General features: G+C 43.8%; 1 protein-coding gene across 2 annotated transcripts in view; it reads right to left on the bottom strand.

The window, feature by feature from the left end:
• LOC308323120 (IQ motif and SEC7 domain-containing protein 1-like) overlaps window positions 1–10,857 on the bottom strand; it is a 192,027-nt gene extending 181,170 nt beyond the window's left edge. The window contains exon 1 of one of the 2 annotated variants that reach the window (XM_080774745.1): window positions 10,218–10,857. In XM_080774745.1, the coding sequence (XP_080630871.1) occupies window positions 10,218–10,564 (347 nt within the window). In that variant the 5' untranslated portion in view covers window positions 10,565–10,857. The remainder of the gene's footprint in view (window positions 1–10,217) is intronic. The other variant, XM_080774746.1, reaches the window with a different exon arrangement.
• Window positions 10,858–23,597: the final 12,740 nt, after the last annotated feature.

The raw sequence follows: 23,597 nt of genomic DNA, 5'->3' as shown, positions 1-23,597 counted from the left end.
ACGCCATAAATCATATGGCTTCAAAGCGGCCGTACCTCAGTGGGTTTGACAAGGCGTCTGGGGAATATTCGGAAGGTTGCCGGTTGGTTTGACCCTGCATGGCCGTGCATGGAGGAAAGTAACACGATGTACTAAAGTACTGATGCTTGAGTACAATTATGAGCTGCTTTTACTTTACTTGAGAAATTTCCTTTTTTTTAACCCATTAATGCACAAGCATCTGTGCAACCAAGTCAACTGTCAAATAATGTTTTCCTGCAAGCATGCCACTGCTGAAAACTGAAACCTGTATATCAAACTGGTACAATATATATATGAACATTTCATGTCACAACACGGCAAAAATAAACTATATTGTTGCTGTAATGAAAATATGATCAACATTCTTAAAAATGCCACTTTTGATAACCACTTGAACGCCAGCATGCCAATTCTGGGGAAAGGGGGGGGGGGGGGGGGGGGGGGTCAGCCAATCTACAAGCTCACAACGCGTTGTGAAGAAAAGCTACAGTATGAACTATAAGTGCGCTCTTTACAGGGTACATTTCACTAGCATAGACGGCTTAAGTGGTGCCGGATATGCAGCTCAGCAAAACTGAATTGATTCTAATTAAATTAAAATGACTTTCTTCCTCTTTTTCTTTCACGATAAATGATGATAACGATTATGGCCCCATGCCTCCCGGTTGTACATGACTGTCTGAACTGGACCTATTCCATCCCATGTGTGTGTGATCTCAGCCCCAGCTCCAGGCCTGCATGTGGGCCACACGCAGCGCTAGCTACGCGCTAATTAACGTATACTCTTCTTGGCAGCTAGTTGTCTTTGTTTTCCATAAACATAAATTGTGTTCCCTGCTGCTGTTCCTCATTATTATCACATATGCATGCTGGCATTGCCCGTTTGTTCTTTGCTTAGTAACATGGTTTCATTGTGCAATGGGGCATATATTTTTACCCCATATGAACTCTGCTATTTAGGGTTGAAACAGTGGGGTGGGAGCCATCTTTGGGAGAGCTTTTGTTCTGTTTTGTTTTGTCTTGTCCTGTCTGTGTGTATATGGTTGTACTGTTGTATTGTTTTGTGAACTGTGTATTGTACAATGTATCAGTGCTGAGGACCCCCTCTAAGATGAGATGTGACATCTTAACCCATTCTGACCGGGAACCCATGTTGGTGTTAGCATCATGTTATGCTTTATCTATTGAAAAATATCAGATCTACAAGCTCATATAGCGCGCCACCGAGTGGCGCGCTACGAGCTTGTAGATCTGATATTTTTGAAAAATCGAAGAACGACTGACATTTTTAGAATCTGATCTCAGGTCAGAATGGGTTAATCAGACCAGTGTGTGTCCAGTGGAAACCTCGTATGAATCTGATCTCAGGTCAGAATGGGTTAAGGGACTTATCCTTTCAATAAATGAGAGGCAGGCTGGCACGACCAGTGGTTCTCAAACCGTCTCCTGTCAAAAGAACCCCTAAAGACTAAATGAACCCATTCTGACCTGAGATCAGATTCTAAAAATGTCTGTTTGAAATTGACAGTTTTCTGAAAAAGCTATGTTTCTATGTCAGTGGTTCTTCGATTTTTCAAAAATAGCAGACCTATACAAGCTTGTAGCGCTATGAGCTTGTAGATCTGCTATTTTTCAATAGCTAAAGCATAGCATAATGCCAACACTAGAAGGGGTTCCCGCCCAAAATGGATTAATGTGGATTTGGCTGCGGAACCCGCATCAGAAAGACCCAAAGCGGTGAAAATAGCAGATCACACATTTACTACTGTGTAAACATGTACAATGAACAGCCATTTTTCACGACTTCTTAATAGTGTTCGTTATGTCCAGAGGCGACCGAGCCTTTTCCGTTGTAGCCCCTAAACTTTGGAACGCACTCCCCTCCCACGTCAAATCGGCCCCCTCCATCGAGACTTTTAAATCTCGCCTAAAGACCCACCTCTTTACCTTGGCTTTTAACCCCGCTTGAGTTCCTTCGGTCCTTGTATATGTTGTATATAATGTATATTGTCTCATTTGTTTTCACTGTTTGTACTTTGTTTTCTCGCTGTTGTTTTTCTGTGTGGTAGCTGTAGTGCATTTGTTTTTATTTTCTCCTGTACAGCACTTTGTAAACTCTTGAGTTTTGAAACGTGCTATATAAATAAAGTGGATTGGATTGGATATAAGTTTGAACATAATTTTATTTCTGAACATGTTATTAAGATGTTTTTTCTATAGGAAAGAAATGTAGATATTTACTCATGACCCATATAATAATGGGCCCACGACCCACACATGGGTCCGATTCAGACTAGTGATGCTCAATATAATCGGTAGCATATCGAAATCGGCCATAGAAATGGAGGGAAAAGGAACTGGTCAGAATAACGTGTTCCTTCCACGCGCTACGTACTGTACGTCCGGCCGGGGAAACTCCCCTCTGTCAGGTGAAAAGAAGCAGCTTGGACTCCTCATGCATAGAAGGAGGCATGAGATCAGTCCACTGCCCCCCCCCCCCCCGGTTGGCAGAAGAAGTGTATAGCACCCAGGATTACATTAGATAATTGACACTGGGTGAAAAGAAATGGGTTACAAAATTGTGGGATAAAACATTTAGTAAAAAAAAATGAATCGGTATCGGCAGATTTAACCTTGCAAATAATCGGAGATGGGATATCTGTCATAATTTCATAATCGTGCAGACGTGCACCCCTTTTGATGAATTGAACAAGGTGGACCCTCTTGTAAACAAGTGTAATGCTTAATTGGGTCGTCCACTCTCACAGTTAACAGTCTTTGTATTGAGTTTGTGCTTTAAATGTAACTGTAACTGTTAATAAATATTTCAATCAATCAATCAATCAATACTACAGACCATGAATGCAGCTTTTCGTGAGAGACATACCAATGCTCCCTTTTCCATGCCGTACCTGAACACAGCATTTCCCAACTATCGTGAACTTGAATGCATTGTTTTATGTTGAATGTAATGAATTTCCCTCTCCATGCAATGCATCTCCAGTAATTTTGGACCGTGGTGCATGTCATGGTCCCCCCCAGTGCCCAGCCGTGGTGCACGTCATGGGAGGAATGAAGGGATCCTAGAAATTATAGGTGTTGTTGATCGGTCCAGCACGCTGTGAGATTATCTACTGGACAGCTCGCCTCGGAGGAGCCACGACATAAAGATTATAATAAACATTGTTGTGTGTGTGTGTGTGTGTGTGTGTGTGTGTGTGTTTAGCTTTACGATCCATTTTTCAGATGGTGAATAAAAGTGTGCACGACATGAGTGTGATGAATGATGACCGTGTGTGTGTGTGTGTGTGTGTGTGTGTGTACACACACACTGGTCCTCTTTTCCCATTAGCCACAGAAGCACTCGGGTGTCATAAGGGAGAGAGATAGAGGAGACCGGAGAATGCCATTGACTGCGTCGACTAATTCAAGTCTTTGAGTGGACTACAAAAATCTAATTCAGTGGTTAGACATGTTCATGTGAAGGACTCCCAGTCCCCACATTAATGATGTCCCCCCCCCCCCCCCCACACACACACACACACACACACACACACACACACACACACACACACACACACACACACACACACACACACACACACACACACACACACACACACACACACACACACACACACACACACACACACACACACCTGAAAATATTTTGTCCCAGGGCGTGCGTGCGTGCGTGCATGAATGCATGCATGCACGCACGGGGACAAAATATTTGCTTGCGCGTATCACATTCATTCATCCACTTATTCATTCATTCATCCATCCATTAATTTGTTCCCTCATTCATTCATCCCTCCGCACTGTTCATTAATTTATTTCATATTCATATTCATAGCTCTAGGACGGTTCCAGTTATATAAATATTCACGGTGAATGAAACCGTCTTGGATCAAAGCCAGTGTGCAAGCAGCCAATGATTAAGGCTGTATAGCCCTATACTGCAAGTCTGCCATTCAACAAACTGAACATGAATGAGAATACTGTTCATATGCAGGCTGTAGGCTATAAATACAGTGAGTCACATGCACAGATATCCTTCCTGTATAGGCTACATGTTCCCATTCAGAAATATAGCCAAAAAACACCTCTTCCTTTTTCCATAAATTGATTACCCCTTACTTCAGCATACAAGACAAGAGTATAGACTCGCACTCTTTATTTCATTTCGTAGGATAATAATAATAATAATGCAATGGTTTTGCACATACAGTCAAGTCTGCAGCAGACCTTGTATTGAACTGTGCTTTAATTCTACAAACTGTTGATAAAACGTTCAATCAATCAATCAATCAATTCCAACCCGACCGCAACGTCACATGTTTCGGCAACGCAGCGCTTTGTGTGGACGGCGGCCATCCATCACAACCAACCAGGCGTCTCCTTCAATGTGGAAACCGACCGTGTGGCTTTTTGTTCACTTCAATATCAATACCAACACAATCCATCAATCGTCAACCCGGAGAAAGAACAGCTTTTTTACGCACATGAGCGAGCGTGCGTATACAGGCCGCCGTGCCTACTATACAGCCAGGTATACGCCCGTCGTCCACTATACTGATGACATTCACACGGCTGCCATCTTGCCAGCAAGGTGATACCTATAGTCCATTCTGACCTGAGATCAGATTCTAAAAATGTTCTTCTACATCCTGACAGTTTTCTGAAAAAGCTATGTTTCTATGTCAGTCGTTCTTCGATTTTTCAAAAATAGCAGACCTACAAGCTCATAGCGCGCCACTCGGTGGCGCGCTATGAGCTTGTAGATCTGCTATTTTTCAATAGCTAAAGCATAACATAATGCTAACACCAAAAGGGTGACACTTCCCATAGAAGTGTCATATAAACAGAAAAGGAGGGAAGTTCTCTCTAATGAATATGAAACAAGTCAAAATCACCAACATTGCAGCTTTAGAGAAAGCTTGAATTATCCTCTTTCAATCTGTAAAGATTTTGTTTAATAAATAAATCCACCGTAGACATTATTTAATGAGCTATATACTTCCTGTCAAGAAATTCCTTTGCAGATGATTATTTATGAAGTATCAGAGTTTGGAAGCGCTCATTATCTGTAAAGCAACCTCCTGCTGCCTCCTGCATTATGTGCACATTCAAAACAGGTGGTGCGCCTGGGCCGTTGAGTGACTGTCAACGAGCGCTTCCAAACTCCAGCACAAAAAATCACCTGCAAGGAATTTCTTGAATTAGGAAGTATAGCTCATAAAAAGGTTTACGGTGGATTTTTATGAAACAAACCCTTTACAGATTGAAAGAGGATAATTCAAGCTTTCCCTAAAAGCTGCAATGTCGGTGATTTTGACGTTGTTTAATATAATTAGAGAGGACTTTTCTGTTTGGATGAATGGGATGTCTATCTATGGGAACTTGGGAAGTGTCACCTATAGGTGTCACCTTGCTGTCAAGATGGCAGCCGTGTGAATAAGGCTAATAAGGCTAAACAAGCCATGTCCGAGTGACAGCAAACACACACCCACCCACACACGCACGCGCGCACACAGCACAGGCACGCACGCACGCACATGTCAGACATTCCACATGCCTGGTTCCCAAGCTACTGTACGGTCCGAGACCAACGGAATAATTGCAATTTACAGTAGCCAGTGCCACCACTGTATGCCGTTACGCAATAAATAGAGTGCGTGCGAGAGAATTAATCCCTGCCACTCTAAACCAGCCATTCTCAACCTATTTATCCCCCCCCCCCCCCCCCCAAAGGAAGGACCCACCGTCACATAATCATCAGAAAACAGATCATATTTTTTGTTATTTAAGTTATATCGATATTATTCGGTCGAGGATGCATTCACTCGTGTAGGCTATGGTGAAGAGATAGGGGTTAGGGTATTATTTACGACGAAAAACACGCATAAAGTTGAAGTAGATACGAGGCGAACTGTGATATTAAAATAGCTGGAGACGAGACCCCCCCCCCCCCCCCCCTTCATCAGAGTGTTCAGATTGAGAAACAGTGGACAGACAGGAAGAGAGATCTGAGCTGAGCATCCACCCATTATGGGTTATAAACGACAGCCATATAAACCAGCTTTACACGCGTCAATTTACCCCATAAATCCCCCTTAATGTCATAAGAGAGTACACAAATGTGGTTCTATAATCGGCTATTGTGTACTCTTCTGAGACAGTTACATTCACTCCATTTATCATGCATTCATCAAAATGCCACTCATATACTTCTCCTGTAGGCTACTGTTCCAAATATTATCAATAATCTAGCCTTGGAATCCAAGGCTAGATTATTGATAATATTTGGAACAAGGCTTGGATCAAGACTATATATATTTTTCTTTTTTACATTTGCATATGACCATAGATAGTGAAAGTAAAAGTCACTGTGACCCGATCACATGAATCTATGACAGTCTTGGTCCAACCAACGGCTAACAATAATCATAACTTCACCGACATTCCATTCAATACAATAACTTACTCATCGTACATAAATGGGTCAATATCAAATTGCGGGACTTTTTGAGTTTAAAAATTTCTGGAAAAAAAGTTATTATTTTCTAATATATTATTATTTTATCTTACAGAGTATTCCTTAGAGATTATGTTTTCAGTAATTGCCAAGCTCAGGCATGTTCTGATTTTAGATATTTAATCAAAAAACAGAGATGGTAACTCATTTTTGGTCAACTATGTTACGGACAAAAACTGTAATTGTCTGTATATGGATAAATGTCAGATTTTTAAACAAATCATTGTTCTTGGAAGAATATGTGTCCGCTTACCTTCATTTTCAATTATAATCTCCAATTATTAAAGGAAATGTGTTTTTTTTGCATTAAACCTCCTAATTTCACAGAATGCTGTTACCGGTCCAGATGTTTTCTCCTAAAACTCCTGAAATTCATGATAATTTTATTGAAAAAATTATACTGAGCTACATATTTCACTGCTACTAAGTTGCTAAGTTATTTACTTGGAGTTTATGGAACAACTATATATATGTTTTCTTTAAAAACCTAATGGTAACTTAGTTGACAGCATGGTAACATAGTTGACTAAAGTAACAGAGTTGACTGGACATGAAAAAGTATAATGATTTATTTATCAAATAACCTAATCATGAATAAAATGAATTCATGATTATTATTGTATGTTAGCAAACTGCATATTCCACCTCTTAGTGTATTGAATTAAGACCATTTGATATATTGACAAACAAATACAGATAGTTAACATGGAACACTTGCCAGTTTATTAACACAGATTTTACAGACATTGTAAAATGTGCTCCTAACCTGCAAAAAGAAAACGCCGTGTGAAGTGAGTGGTACAACTCCGTGGGGGGGTCCCCGGGGGGGTCCCCGGAAGTTTTCGTGCTCAGACGGACACAGACAGCTAGCCAGCCAGCCTGGGACGGACACAGCCAGAGACACACATAGCTGTCTATAGGAGTGGTTGCACCACTAAAAAAACACTCTTAGCTTACCACTATAGATGACTTTCATTCTATGCTTTCACATCGAGGGACAGTGACTGCAGACTACACACTTGTAGACAGATGATTCCTCATGGAGGGCGTCCCCCTGGGATTGGCCCTAGCCAGGAAAGTCACCAGCTTGACAGGGTGGGGGCCCACCCACAGTGACAGGATGACCAGGGGTGTGTAGGACGGAGCCCTGAGGCTTGCCCACATCAACTCCTGAATTTCTTTCTTTCCCTAAGCTTTTCAAACCATTCATACAAGTTTGCCATGTTCTGGTAAGAATCGAGAACACTACGACCATGTGCTACATCAACAGGAAAGGGGGACTGAAGTCTCTAAGCCTGCACATGTTTGGCACACAGGCTGTTGACGTGGTGCGACAAGCACCTCTTGTCACTCACGGCCTGTCACGTCCGGGACTCCTGAATACAGGGACTGGTGTGCATTCCGTTACCACAACTGGTCCTTTGCAGAGGTGGCGGCCCAGATATGGGACAGGTTCGGGGCACCCGAGGTGGACCTGTTAGCCTCAGAGAAAAACAAGAAGTGTTGACTCCTTTATCTCCCTGGCAGGATCACCAACCCTAGGCCTGGATGCCATGGAACAGGCACTGGCCCAAGGGTCTGCTCTACGCATTCACTATTGGACCTGATTCCTCCCGTTCTGGCCAGTGTGAGGACTCCAGCCTGGAGGCAAGAAATATTTCCCCTCCTTTACGACCAGCCTTGGTGGCTCCTCCTATGGAGGGACCTGCTCACGCAGGCAGGGCGCAAGATCTTCCACCCACATCCACAGGACCTGGGCCTCTGGGTCTGGCCCGTGAGGGGTCAAACCTGAACGCAGAGGGCCTGCCCCTGAATGTCGTCGCGATGATTCTAGGCGCCAGGGCCCTGGCGACTATAGACAACAGTACAGCATCGCTTGGAACATGTTTGAACGTTGGTGCTCGGCTAGACCTCATCGGGTGGTCCCGTTCCAGGCCTTGGTGGTGCACATTCTGACCTTCCTGCAGGAGATCCTGGATAGAGGCCTGGAAGGCCTCCGTTAAGGTCAACTTGGCAGCCATTTCGGCATACCACGTCGGCATAAAGCAAGATGGTGGGAGAACACCTGCTGGTTCGACAGTTCAAGAGAGGCGTCAAGCGTGCCTGTGCGGTTTCCAGATCTCTGGTCCCGTCCTGGGATCTGACTCTGGATGCCCTATCACATCATTCCTTTGAGCCGCTGGAGAAGGTGCAAGACCTGAAGTTTCTTCCGCTCTATTGGTTGCCCTGAAAACTGCAAAGCGTGCTAGTGACATGCATGCACTCTTGGTCAGCCCGAGCTGCATGAGATTTAGTGGGAACTCAGGGTGTCTATTAGGCCGAACCTGGTTTTCGTGCCTAATAATTTCCCCTCTGTGAGTGCTCCAGTCGACCTAGTGGCGTTCCATCCGCCTTTGTTCTCCTCGGTGGAGGACAGGAGACTGAATCTACCCGGTTAGGGCATTTAAACTGTATGCGGACAGAACTGCTCCCTTCAGGAAGGGTGATAAGTTATTTGTGGCATGGTCAAGGGAAAACCCATATCAAAGGTAAGACTTTCAAAATGGATTATGGAGCCATAGAGCGGAATATAGCCCCCAGAGGGTCTGAGGGCACACTCTACTATAGAGGCATGTCTGCATCCTGGGTATGCCTCCCTTTTTGCAGGGTCGGCATCTCGCCGGGGACAAATTACCAACGCTGCTTCTCTGCAGGTGATAATCGTGACATTTTCCCGAAAAACATGTTTGTCTTTTATTATATTTATTTATTTAATATTTAAAACAGTGTTTTTATTTACTGTACAGTTAGAATAGTAAATTAACTGCTGAAAACTATAAGAACATGACATGAGTGTCAACTATGTTACTCTTAGTCCACTAAGTTACCTATACAAGGGTAACATAGTTGACAGTAACATAGTTGACATATTTGCTGTTTTCTGGTCTAAAATCAACATGGCTGCCTATCACCAAACACCACATGGCATTTTTACAGAAAGATTCTTCTAAATATTAGATCCACGTTTGAGAAAAGTTGAAATTAAAAGTTATTTATAACAATATTGTAGTAACACTGTTGACATGCGATAATTCCACACATGACTCACACACTACTTCATGTTAAATATTGAAGAAAGAGGAGAAAGAACATACATTGGAGCCATGCCAGTCTGTTCATCAGTAGTTAATGACATCATGTGTAGCAGGTCATGTGATTTAGAAATGACACACCCCCTTGAGAGGTGCTTTTGTAATGGGTAACTTAGTTGACAGTGACTTCTCGGACACGGATAAAATTTGTTATTTTCCATATAATAGTTGATATATTGCCAAAAACATTATATATGAAATGATTATCTTAGCCGTATAAAAATAAAATTATCAAAACAATTTTTGATTAAGCTAATTTTATTGCTGTTTAACTAATTAGAAGATGGTTGTTATTACATTCGGACAGTAACTTAGTTGACATTTTAGTGATATCCAGCCATTTTTGTATTAATTAATGATAAAATTTGTATAAATAAGTATAGTATTTGTAAAGACAGGATCATAATGATCATAAATAGCATTAGTTTTTTTTATTTTACTAAAAGTACATACAAGTTACATCCCTCGGACTTCAAAACTCCCGCAATTTGATATTGACCCAAATAACAACAACAACAACAACTTACTTTTCATGGCTGACATTCTCTTCGATAGCTCCCAGTGCCGTGGTGGTGGTGGTGGTGTTGGTGGGGCTGGTGTCGGGGTGACAGCAGCAGCAGCAGGACGCCACCACATGCCGCCGATGGAGCTCCGCGAGGCGGCCGTTCTCCTCGCACAGCTCCGCCACCTGGAGCTCCAGCGCCTGGATGCGGTGCTTCTGCTGCTCCAGCAGCCGCTGCTGGGTCTCGATGATGTTGTTGAGCTCCGTGAGGTACTCCGCCGCCTTGCTGGGGTTCTCCGACGTCTCCCCGTCCTGCTCCATCATGGCCGGGTGGAAATAGCGGTGGCTCTGGTGGTGGTGGTGCGCGTCCATTTGGCGACGGAACCTGCGGTGGGTTTTGGGTTGTTATTCCAGACAGACTGCGCCGAGCGTCGGTCCTCCTCCTCCCCGGCGTCCCTCCTCCTCCATGGCTGGTCCGGTCGGTGTGTGGTGGTGGAGCCTCGGCCGGGGAAGCGAACCCGCTCAACCCGGTGGGAAGCCCTGGGTGACTGCAGGTCCGCAACCGGGTCCGAAGGCGCGTGCGTTTACCAGTCGACTAAAGAGCGAGCCTCGACAGCGAGCAGTAACGCTGCACAGAACCTAACCTAACAGTTATACAGGGAGGCACTGGAGGGGCTGCTCGGGTCGTTTCTCTTTCTCTACCCGCTGCTGTCGACGTCCAACCCGGGGCTTCTGGTGGCGCTGCGCCGCCAACCCAGCACCACACACACACACCCTCAACTCCGGTCTCCGGAGTGTTCCTTTAACTCCCCCCGGGACGCAGAGCGCACAAAATAGGCTATGCGACCATTGTTGACAACTTGGCACACTAAAGAACTGTGTGGTTCTTCTTCTCAACCGCCACCGCGTTTCATTTCATTATAAGGGGGGAGTGGGACCCCCCCACGTTGAAAGCATTAGCACACGGACAGACGGACCCCCATTTGATAATTATATTATTGTATCTGTCAGTCACGGGACGCGTGTGTGTAGACTAGAGTAGTTCACTGTTTCTATATTAAATCCACACACGACGACAGTTTGCGTTCATAATAGTGCGCTTCCGCTTTCCCAAAACACACAAAATGGGAGGTCCACTCAACAGGTAGTTTCATTGGTCGGTTGGTACTGATTACTTGCACCTGCGGCCATGATTATGCCACAATACAGGACTCCCAGCCTGTGGAACCTGAACCTCCAATCTAAGGTTTAATTGAGCCAAAATAAATTGCAATAGTTCAATGTTTTTTATTATCCCTACCCTAGGGTCATCCAAATTACATATTAAAATTTGTTGTATTGAAAAATTGTATTGATTATGATTGATTGATTGATTGCTTGATTGATTAACAGTTTGCAGAATTGCAGTACATTTCAAGTAGGCTACAACTCAATACAACTGTTTCTGAGTGGACTTTATGGCATAAAGCATTACACTTGTTTACAATAGGGCCCACCATTTTCAATTCATCAAAATAATTAGAGACAATATTATACAACTATATATAGTCAAAACAGGAAATCATGGCAAAATCCAGGGGTTGAAAGTTGGGGTACCATTAAAAAAGTTCACACAATGTTGTTTCATTAACTCTGAGAGCGTACAAATGAATAAATGAACACTGAGGATTTTTACCGGTGTACAGTAATAATAATAATAATAATAAACTTTATTTGTATAGCACCTTTCATACATAAATGCAGCTCAAAGTGCTTCACAGGGCAGGACACAAAAATAGCAAATACAATAAAACACAAGTAGTTAAAATGATAGAACAATGGCAAAGAACAATGGTAAATCACAGCAGAAAGCTGTACAGTAGATATTGAATGGCAATTTAATTATGGTGGTAAACATCGCTGTCCTCTAGTGGTGGGATTGAGAACACACTCAGCTGTTTGGCTTAGATTCAAATCTTTGGGTTTTTTTCCCTTTTCCATTTCAGCAGATGGACAGTAATGGGGATCAACTAATCAAGCAACAAAGTGCCAAGATGTGCACTGCATTAATTCACATACGCACGCATGCACAGTCGCACACACACACACACACACACACACACACACACACACACACACACACACGTGAAGCTCAACTCACAACATGACACATTGTGCAGTTGGAGATCTATTTTTGGCTAATGTTCCCCACTGGTCCAAGTGATATTAACATAAAACTGAAAACGCACGCGCACGCACGCACACACACACACACACACACACACACACACACACACACACACACACACACACACACACACACACACACACACACACACACACACAGATTAGAATAGCAATACAGTGCAGAGTAAATAAATAAAAAAAACAGCAATCAGAGAGGTTATCTGGGCTGTGATGTAAGGTATCAGAGAGTTGAAGCAGACCTGCTACTTGTCTGGGACTTTGTTCCAGACGGATCAGAGGTTGCCGTGGTAACGGTGAAATAATCATCCTCCCCATCTGTGATGAGAGGAAGACTTGAATTAAGGACCATCACCTCCTCCAACTCTGAGAGTGTATGATAATGATAATGATAATGAACTTTATTTATCCCATTCTGACCCGAGATCAGATTCTAAAAATGTTTTCTACATCCTGACAGTTTTCATTCTGACCTGAGATCAGATTCTAAAAATGTCTTCTATGTCAGTCGCTCTTCGATTTTTCAAAAATAGCAGACCTACAAGCTCGAGTGGCGCGCTATGAGCTTGTAGATCTGCTATTTTTCAATAGCTAAAGCATAACATAGTGCTAACACCAAAAGGGGTTCCCGCCTAGAATGGGTTAAATAGCACCTTTCAAAACAAGGACCTATAACATAAAATTCAACTTTTTCCATTTATTTTTGTGTTTTTGGGGCTCCCATGTGTGTTTTCTATCCCCACAAATAACCAATTTTGAACAATCATATTATAGGTGCTTTAATGGAAATTGCTCTCAGGAACAGCTCAACTGATTTTGTCCTCCTGGTGATGTCATCAATGTCACCCTACTTTGTATAATTCCATCTCTCCTTCAGTCTTCAGTTCCAAATTAGCATTTCCACTTTGTTTACAATGTCCACCATTGTTGATTTTCCAAGCTGGCATGGAATGGAAACAAGCCTGGTTTTATCATTAGACTGCATTATTAGTAAACATTAGACTGCAGTATTAGTAAACATTAGACTGCAGTATTAGTAAACATTAGACTGCAGTATTAGTAAACATTAGACTGCAGAATTAGTAAACATTAGACTGCAGTATTAGTAAACATTAGACTGCAGTATTAGTAAACATTAGACTGCAGTATTAGTAAACATTAGACTGCAGTATTAGTAAACATTAGACTGCAGAATTAGTAAACATTAGACTGCAGTATTAGTAAACATTAGACTGCAGTATTAGTAAACATTAGACTGCAGTATTAGTAAACATTAGACTGCAGTATTAGTAAACATTAGACTGCAGTATTAGTAAACATTAGACTGCAGAATTAGTAAACATTAGACTGCAGTATTAGTAAACATTAGACTGCAGTATTAGTAAACATTAGACTGCAGTATTAGTAAACATTAGACTGCAGTATTAGTAAACATTAGACTGCAGAATTAGTAAACATTAGACTGCAGTATTAGTAAACATTAGACTGCAGAATTAGTAAACATTAGACTGCAGTATTAGTAAACATTAGACTGCAGTATTAGTAAACATTAGACTGCAGAATTAGTAAACATTAGACTGCAGTATTAGTAAACATTAGACTGCAGAATTAGTAAACATTAGACTGCAGTATTAGTAAACATTAGACTGCAGTATTAGTAAACATTAGACTGCAGTATTAGTAAACATTAGACTGCAGAATTAGTAAACATTATACTGCAGAATTAGTAAACATTAGACTGCAGTATTAGTAAACAAGTACAAAGGCAAGAATAGTAACAACAACTTCCTTTCTTGACTGAAGCAAATACAGAACATCAACCACATAAGCATTAAGGTCAAGCCAAATATCAGTCCAGTGGTTTGGACCTAATAATAATAATAATAATGAGTCAAAGCTCAAATTCAAAGGCAGAGGAGCGAGGCGTGACAAGTAACAACTTTGAGGGACATATAGACAAACTATTAAAAAAAACATTTTAAATTGCACGTTATTTCTGCTTTAAAAAAGGTTTTAAAAAAAAAACTAAAATCAAAAACTACAACAACATAGCAAGTCACAATCGGGAGCAGTTTGAAAACGAGAAACACAAAAGGAAAAGAAGACAAATAGCAGCAGTTGAATAATGTACAATCTCCTATAGAAAGGGTAAAAAAACATTCTGTGTAATAATGGTGAGTTAAACACAGGCACAGATGGTGCTAACCTTACATGCACCGGTAGAGCATTACATAATCTAAGGCCCGATCACCTCTGGTGACCTCTGGTATACGCAAAGTAGGCTACTATATTCACACATCCACTTCGTTCAGATCCAAGTACGTTGGACACTATAACCATTAACCCGACCTGGGGCCGATTCTTCTAAATCTGTGGCTCTCAACACTTTCAAGATTTTTCAAAGAAATGTTCAAAAATAACAGATGAACAAGCTCGGAGTGTGGCGCGAAGTGTCAGCTTGTATATATCTGCTATTTCTGAATGATGCTCGCCCATTGTCTCTAAGCCAGCTAGGGTGTCTGCAACCTTTATTTCTTCACCCGATGCCCATTAACCCATTCTGACCTGAGATCAGATTCATACAAGGTTTCCACTGGACACACACTGGTCTGATTGACCCATTCTGACCTGAGATCAGATTCTAAAAATGTCAGTCGTTATTCGATTTTTCAAAAATAGCAGATCTACAAGCTCGTAGCGCGCCACTTGATGCTGACACCAAAATGGGTTCCCGGTCAGAATGGGTTAATTGTCTCTAAGCCAGCTAGGGTGTCTGCAACCTTTTTGAAACAAAGTGCCATGTTTTATTTTCTAGGTAGTCAGTGTGCCATGTCATGAATTTTAATGCCACCACACAAAATAAAATCCAACTTATTTTGATTAACCACGAATATAACCTTTTCCCTTTCTTTTTAAATATCTTCTGACTGTCACATTGTTACAATGATCATTAGACCCAGAGCAATATACCCTCCAGTCATGAGTTCAGAGTTATAATGAATGCACTGTTGTTTATGTGCATTGTTATGTGCAATTACGTGCAGAATGTAATTTACATACAAATGTGAGTGACTTTATTTATTTATTTTATGCCAGCTATAGTGATAACCGATCACCCTCCTTTGTGCACATGTTGGCACCGGTGCCAAATGTTGCTTACCCCCTGGTCTAAGCTGTAATGGTTTTACCCCCTGGTCTTACCCCCTGGTCTAAGCTGTAATCCTGGGCACTCTCCCTCTGCCAACCTGGGGAGAGCCCCAAACTGTTCAGCTCATGCTTCTTATAGCGTCTATGCCATGAGGAGTGAGCAGGCCGCTTCTCCTAACCGGTATAGGATGTAGTGTGTGGGAGGAACATGTTAATCCCACCAGTTCCTACCCCCTCCATCATGGCTCATGACCAGGGGAGGCATGTGTTTTGTGGGGGTACCTATACCCTAGATCCTAGGGTATAGGTACCCACAGGGTACTAGGGGCCTAGGGGACATGGGGAGAACATGCAAAAATGTTGTAACCCATTTTTCACCCCTGTGTCAATCATCTAATGTGATCCTGGGCTCTACACACCCTCCACCAACCTAGTCCCCATATATGGGGGACATGGGGAGAGCAACGGACTTGAACTCATGCTTCCTTCATGCCTGAGTGTCCAAGTTGCTCCTTTACACCTGACAGGGGGGAGTTTCCCTGGTTGGACGTAGCGCGTGGAAGGAACACGTTATTCCAACCAGTTCCTTTCCCCTCCATCAGGCGCCCCGGCTATCTATCTATCTATCTGTCTGTAGAAAAGAGTCATAGCTATCAACAGCAACCCTCCCCCTGGCCTACTCATGGATTGGATCCACCCACTTCCTGCTGTCACTCCCTCTCAATCAGCAATCTCACCTGCTCTCACACCTCAATCAATGGCCAGCTGTATATATACTGCCTGAGTCCCTGTACATGCAGTCAGTGTTTGTCAGCAGCAGCAGCAACAACACCTCCACCTCCACCTCCACCTCCACCACCACCTGAGAGCCCTCTGTCCTGGAGCCTCAGGCCTTTGTTATGCATCATTGAAGTGAGTTCAGTTTGTTCATGTTCATTTGTATATTGCATTTTATTGGTTAGTGTTAAATGTAATCCTTATCTGTTTTCCTGAACTGTAGAGAATGTGTGTAATGCGCAGTGCACATAGTCATGACTTCAGTATTGGTAACTTATATTAGATAATTATTGAATGTTTCATTCAATTTCACATGATGTTTGTGTACTCGTAGTGGTATAGGCCTACCCACCCCCCCCCCCCCCCCTTTGAGTCTATATGGCTTAGGTACCTAATTGTCTGTCTATTTATGCACTGTTTAATTGTCTAATAATTATGTTTCTCTTGTCGTTTTAGTAAAAACCATAACTGTGACGAAGCCTCACCACCTCCTTGCTCATCTCAAAATGCTTGTCTGTGCAAAGGAAAATAAAGGCTTAAACGGCACTCTCCTGGCTGCAAGCACTGCCAACATCTATGATCTTGATGACGTCCTCCGCTGCAGAGACACCCACTTCCTGCAGGCCGACCACCTGAACCTGCTGCCGATCATCCTCCAGAACACGCAGTTGGGTCTTGGGTCTCACGCAGTTGGGCAGTTGGGTTGCACCTCCCAGTGCAACCATTGCCTACATTTGCTGCACCTAAAGGTCCCCAAGGTAGAATATGAATGAACTATGAGCTTGCCTGCTGGAATGCAGTTGTCTTTTAAAATGTCATATGACAAAATTGTCATTGCTTGAATGAAATGTCATATGACAAAATTGTCATTGCTTGAATGAATGAATGCTTAACAATGACCTGATAGTAGACACTTTCAGCATTGCTCATATAGACTCATTTTGAAAACTTTGTACTTCCAGACATTTCTCAAACAAGAGCTGCAGGCCCGAAAATGGCCAGAAAATGCAAAAAAATCAAATTATTTTTGCGGCGCTCGGATGCAAGGTCTGCCCCCCCACAGTAAGTGTTCGTACCCCCTGTGCCCCCCCACTGAAAATGAGCTGGAACCGCCCCTGCTCTCCTCGTCTTGTATTCTGACCGATGCACCATGGTGATGTGACTGGCCCATGAGCCAGTCTAAACCCTACCCTAACCCTAACCCATGAGCCAGTCTAATCCCAAACCATGAGCCAGTCTAAACCCAAACCCTATACCCTACAAGTGGTGCTGTCGGTCAGGTCCAAGGCCACGTTGTGGGAACCTTCCAAAGGATCCAGCAGGGCACCAGTTTTGGGGTCTCCCGACGGCCAAGGAAGGAGGCGGTGGGGAGTGCACAGCCCTCCCTCAGGGATATGACTCTGCTGTGGAACTCCAACGAGGCGTAGAAAGAGAAGAAGGCACCCAGCAGAGTGCAGAGGTCCCCGCATCGCTCCCCAGCTCGACCGACCCAGCCCTTAGAGCCAATCCTTATCCCGAAGTTACGGATCTGACTTGCCGACTTCCTTTTCCTGCCTTGTTCTAACATGCTTTTGGTCTCAACATCTGTTTGCTTTCCCTGTCGTTTCTTTAATCATTTATGTGAACCTGCTGCGTATATGGGTACGGCCTGGCGCGAGATTTACACCTTCTGGCCCGGAGTTTCAAGGGCCGGCGAGAGAGCTCACCGGACGTCGCCGGAACCGCAACGCTTTCCAGGGCGCGGGCCCCTCTCTCGGGACGGACCCATTCCAGGGCGCCCTGCCCTTCAAGCGCCATTATGTCTAGAACCCAGGTAGATGCCTCTTACAACCTTACACACCTTTCCGAGTGGCTGCAAATGGAGTCCCGTTGCCAACCCCGAAGTGACTGCCCAGGCTTAAACCCCCCCCCCCCCTCGACCACAGAGACCACACGTATATCTACTCACTCTACAACCATATCCCATGGAGCTGACTGCACTGGTGAGCATCTCCAACCTCAAATGCCCCCTCCGGTGTCCCCGGTGTCCCCCTGTGCCTATCGTGGATCCACAAGCCACCATATATAAGCCAGTGTGACGATTTCAAAGTCTCAATTAAACAAGCAGCAAGTCACAGAATGGATTAAAGCAAAGCGGAGGTGTTCATGGCGATGTGCCCGGCCACACCTCACAGCTAAGTGCACCCTGAAGAGAGACTGTACCACCTGCAAGAAGAGACACCTACAGATCCTTTGTGAGATCAACAATCCTTCTGTTGCCAATTGTCCCTGGACGCCAACTAGCAGTATTGGTAATTAGTAACTTATATTAGATAATATTTAATGTTTGTGTACTCGTATGTAGTGGTATAGGCCTACCCACCCCCCCCCCCTTGAGTCTAGTTATGTCTTAGGTACCTAATTGTCTGTCTATTTATGCACTGTTGACTTGTATAATAATTATGTTTCTCTTGTCGTTTTAGTAAAAACCATAACTGTGAAGAAGCCTCACCACCTCCTTGCTCATCTCAAAATGAAATCAAAGGAAAATAAAGGTTTAAACGGAACTCTCCTCGTCTTGTATTCTGACCGATGCACCATGGGGAAGTCTCCTTGTCTTATATATTCTGACCGATGGATGCACCATGATGTGAATGGCCCATGAGTCAGTCTAAACCAGAACCCTACCCTACACTGACCGATGCACCATGGTGATGTGAATGGCCCATGAGCCAGTCTAAACCAGAACCCTAACACTATCTATCTATCTATCACCAGTGCCAACATTGGCACAAAGGAGGGTGATCACTGGCACACTGGACAGTGTGTGAGAGTATTTTTGGTTTTAAATAAACTATTAAAAAAAAAAAGTCATATAAATGAAGTCTCTCTCCTCTGTGTGTAAATTACATTCTACATTCATTAAAACTGAACTCTATATTGCTCGGAGTCTAATGATCATTATAACAAAATAGTTAAACTTTACATTTGTGGACAATCAATATGTTGGAATCTTTCACGTGGGGGCATTGGAATGGAATAAAAACATGGAACTTAATTAAAAGGTTGCAGACCCCTGGTCTAATGCGTTCTCTCATCATGTCACTCCTATTGAGAATCATAGCATCCTGACCTCCGTCTTTTCACCAGTGTTTCACATTGTGCCACAATATTTGGACAGTATGGTATATGTTCATTTGTTTACGTTATTCTATAGTTTCAATGTACATATTGTTTAGACCGACGCTAGTTCATTGACTACACTGCAACTTGTAAGTAGTTGACCCCCGATGTAAACGTACGACACTTCAGAAAATCTGAAGTTTGAGTTTGGCAGATTATTTCTCTGTTGCAACAATAATGCTCGTTTGCAATAACTTTTGTGCTATATTATATTGGAAAGCCTGATCATTTCCCTTTGAGATGAGTGAGGGAGGTATCTGCAAGCCCTCCAGGGAGATCACATTAACATATCAATATGCAGCAGTTCCACAAGTGTGTGCGTGTGTGTGTGTGTGTGTGTGTGTGTGTGCGTGTGTGTGTGTGCGCAGGTGAAGTGCATATACAGTGTACTTAAACCATTTGGACCCGAGGACGATTCTGCAAATTTCTTCTAAATCCTGACACCGTTTTCTGGAAAGAAAAAAAAAAACATGTTTCTATGTCGGTCGTTCTCAAACATTTTCATCTCAAGGACCCCCATGTAATTGACCGCCGACCCCCATCTGAAAACATGTTGTTCCAGGAACCCCCCCCCCCCCCCCCCACCACAGAAGCAAAGATTTGAGTTAAAAACGTTTGCTCCGAAAGAATATATATTGCACCGCACTTTCACGATTTTTCAAAAAATAGCAGATCTACAAGCTCTAGATCTGCTATTTTACTTTATGCATAAAGTAAATGGCAAAGTGACAGGAAAAGTGAGTTTAACATTGTTTAATGTCGTTTAATGCAATTAGATATGACTTTTCTGTGCGGATGTAAATGGGCTGTCAAGGCCAGAAAGTAGTTTTTAGCCACTCAGTGGGCATTCCTGCATAACATCCTGGTTTGATGATGACGATGTCACGCGCAAACCCTCTATAGCTTAAAGTATAACATAATCCTTAAAACACCAATAAAGGGGTTCCCGTCATGAATGGGTTAAACCTATCTATCTTCATTCCCATCAGGGCGGTCTGAAGCGGTCTCAGAATATTGTTTAGCCGTGGGATCCATATCGACACACATGGGCAGCTCTCCCCACAATGGGACGGATAGATAAGAGCCTGGGGATGTTACAATGCATATTGATGGCCTTTAATAAGGGACAGGGGGAGAAAATGCAACCGTGTGCGTCTTCGTGGCGGCTGACAAAGCATTCTGGGTAAAGCCCTGTTGTGTGTCCCTGACACAATGCATTGAATATATTGGATTTAGACTTTAGTATAAGTGGCCCATGTCTCAGCACTGTCGAAACCCTATTGGCTTTCTTTAAATCCCTGATGGTGCTGCACACAATGGAACGGGTCCATTTGGTTCTGTTTGTTCTGACTTTATGAAGGGGTGCTGTAGCCAGCTTTGAGGGTTTGTGCGCGCAAACACACACACACACACACACACACACACACACACACACACGGTTCTTGGATATTGACCTGCGGGTTGCCTTAAGTGAAGGTACCGGTGGTGTTTTTAGTTTAGTTTAGCTTTAGTTTGATCATCTTCACAGTAACAAAACAGCTTATTTCTACAAATGCCTTCTAATCGGAATCATGACCCCCCCCCCCCCCCTCCTCTCTCTCTCTCTATCTCTCTCTCTCATTAGCAGGCAACAGTGCAGCACTGTCTCTCTCTGTTTCTGGCACAACAGCGCCCCTACTGGTACTCAGTCATACTGGTGCTCATTAACGTCACATAGGTAGTCACACGTAGGTGAACCAACACACAGGTGAACACGGACTCGTAGCGTGCCACCGAGTGGCGCGCTACGAGCTCGTAGGTCTGCTATTTATTGAAAAATCGAAGAACGACTGACATTTTTAGAATCTGATCTCAGGTCAGAATGGGTTAATCAGACCAGTGTATGTCCAGTGGAAACCTTGTATGAATCTGATCTCAGGTCAGAATGGGTTAAGGTAGACACCACTACAACGTGACACACAGAGATGAGTACTACTGCACTGCACTCGGGCCCATGCAGTAGAAACAGAGTGTTGTTCAGAGTAATGATGAGTACTACTACACTGCACTCAGGCCCATGCAGTAGAAACAGATGAGTACTACCACACTGCACTCAGGCCCATGCAGTAGAAACAGATGAGTACTACCACACTGCACTCAGGCCCATGCAGTAGAAACAGATGAGTACTACTACACTGCACTCGGGCCCACGCAGTAGAAACAGAGATGAGTACTACTACACTGCACTCGGGCCCACGCAGTAGAAACAGAGATGAGTACTACTACACTGCACTCGGGCCCATGCAGTAGAAACAGAGATGAGTACTACTACACTGCACTCGGGCCCACGCAGTAGAAACAGAGATGAGTACTACTACACTGCACTCGGGCCCATGCAGTAGAAACAGAGATGAGTACTACTACACTGCACTCGGGCCCTGCAGTAGAAACAGATGAGTACTACTACACTGCACTCGGGCCCTGCAGTAGAAACAGATGAGTACTACTACACTGCACTCGGGCCCATGCAGTAGAAACAGAGATGAGTACTACTACACTGCACTCGGGCCCTGCAGTAGAAACAGAGATGAGTACTACTACACTGCACTCGGGCCCACGCAGTAGAAACAGAGATGAGTACTACTACACTGCACTCGGGCCCACGCAGTAGAAACAGAGATGAGTACTACTGCACTGCACTCGGGCCCACGCAGTAGAAACAGATGAGTACTACTACACTGCACTCGGGCCCTGCAGTAGAAACAGAGATGAGTACTACTACACTGCACTCGGGCCCATGCAGTAGAAACAGAGATGAGTACTACTACACTGCACTCGGGCCCATGCAGTAGAAACAGAGATGAGTACTACTACACTGCACTCGGGCCCTGCAGTAGAAACAGATGAGTACTACTACACTGCACTCGGGGGCCCATGCAGTAGAAACACAGAGATGAGTACTACTACACTGCACTCGGGCCCTGCAGTAGAAACAGAGATGAGTACTACTACACTGCACTCGGGCCCATGCAGTAGAAACAGAGATGAGTACTACTGCACTGCACTCGGGCCCATGCAGTAGAAACACAGAGATGAGTACTACTGCACTGCACTCGGGCCCTGCAGTAGAAACAGAGATGAGTACTACTACACTGCACTCGGGCCCTGCAGTAGAAACACAGAGATGAGTACTACTACACTGCACTCGGGCCCTGCAGTAGAAACAGATGAGTACTACTACACTGCACTCGGGCCCTGCAGTAGAAACAGATGAGTACTACTACACTGCACTCGGGCCCATGCAGTAGAAACAGAGATGAGTACTACTACACTGCACTCGGGCCCTGCAGTAGAAACAGAGATGAGTACTACTACACTGCACTTGGGCCCTGCAGTAGAAACACAGAGATGAGTACTACTACACTGCACTTGGGCCCTGCAGTAGAAACAGAGATGAGTACTACTGCACTGCACTCGGGCCCTGCAGTAGAAACAGAGATGAGTACTACTACACTGCACTCGGGCCCTGCAGTAGAAACAGAGATGAGTACTACTACACTGCAGTAGAAACAGATGAGTACTACTACACTGCACTCGGGCCCATGCAGTAGAAACAGAGGCCAGACACTGTAAGGCAGGACGGGTGTGTTGTTCAGAGTAATGGATTCTTGCTGTGAATGTTTAATAGAGTGTGACGGTGCGACCGGCCGCACACAGACATTATTAGGAAGCTGTCAGGAGAATATGGTTCACGTGACGCTTCACGAGGATCTGCTCTCTGCCCCTCTGTCTCCGCGAGCACTAATGACACACAGACACTTATCGTCGCTGTATACAGTATAGCTGTGAGTGACTCCATTCAACCCATTAAAGACCACCAGGCCCTGCATTCTACAAATGCCTTATTCTAAATCAGTATATAGTTCTCACACTTTCAAGATCTTCGAGGGGGCGCTATAGCCTCTCCTATATGTCCAGCTTTGAACATTGAAGACAAAAGTGTGTAAACGCAAACATTGATGAAGACAAAAGTGTGGACGCAAATTGCGATCGGCTAGAGTGTAGAGATTATAAGGATGTACACAATCCACATGTCATTGTGGTTCTTATACTGTAGAGATTATAAGGATGTACACAATCCACATGTTATACTGTA

Source organism: Protomyctophum bolini (assembly GCF_963924005.1).
Source record: "Protomyctophum bolini genome assembly, chromosome: 2".
Classification (NCBI taxonomy): domain Eukaryota; kingdom Metazoa; phylum Chordata; class Actinopteri; order Myctophiformes; family Myctophidae; genus Protomyctophum; species Protomyctophum bolini.
This window is presented reverse-complemented; position numbering and strand designations above follow the sequence as displayed.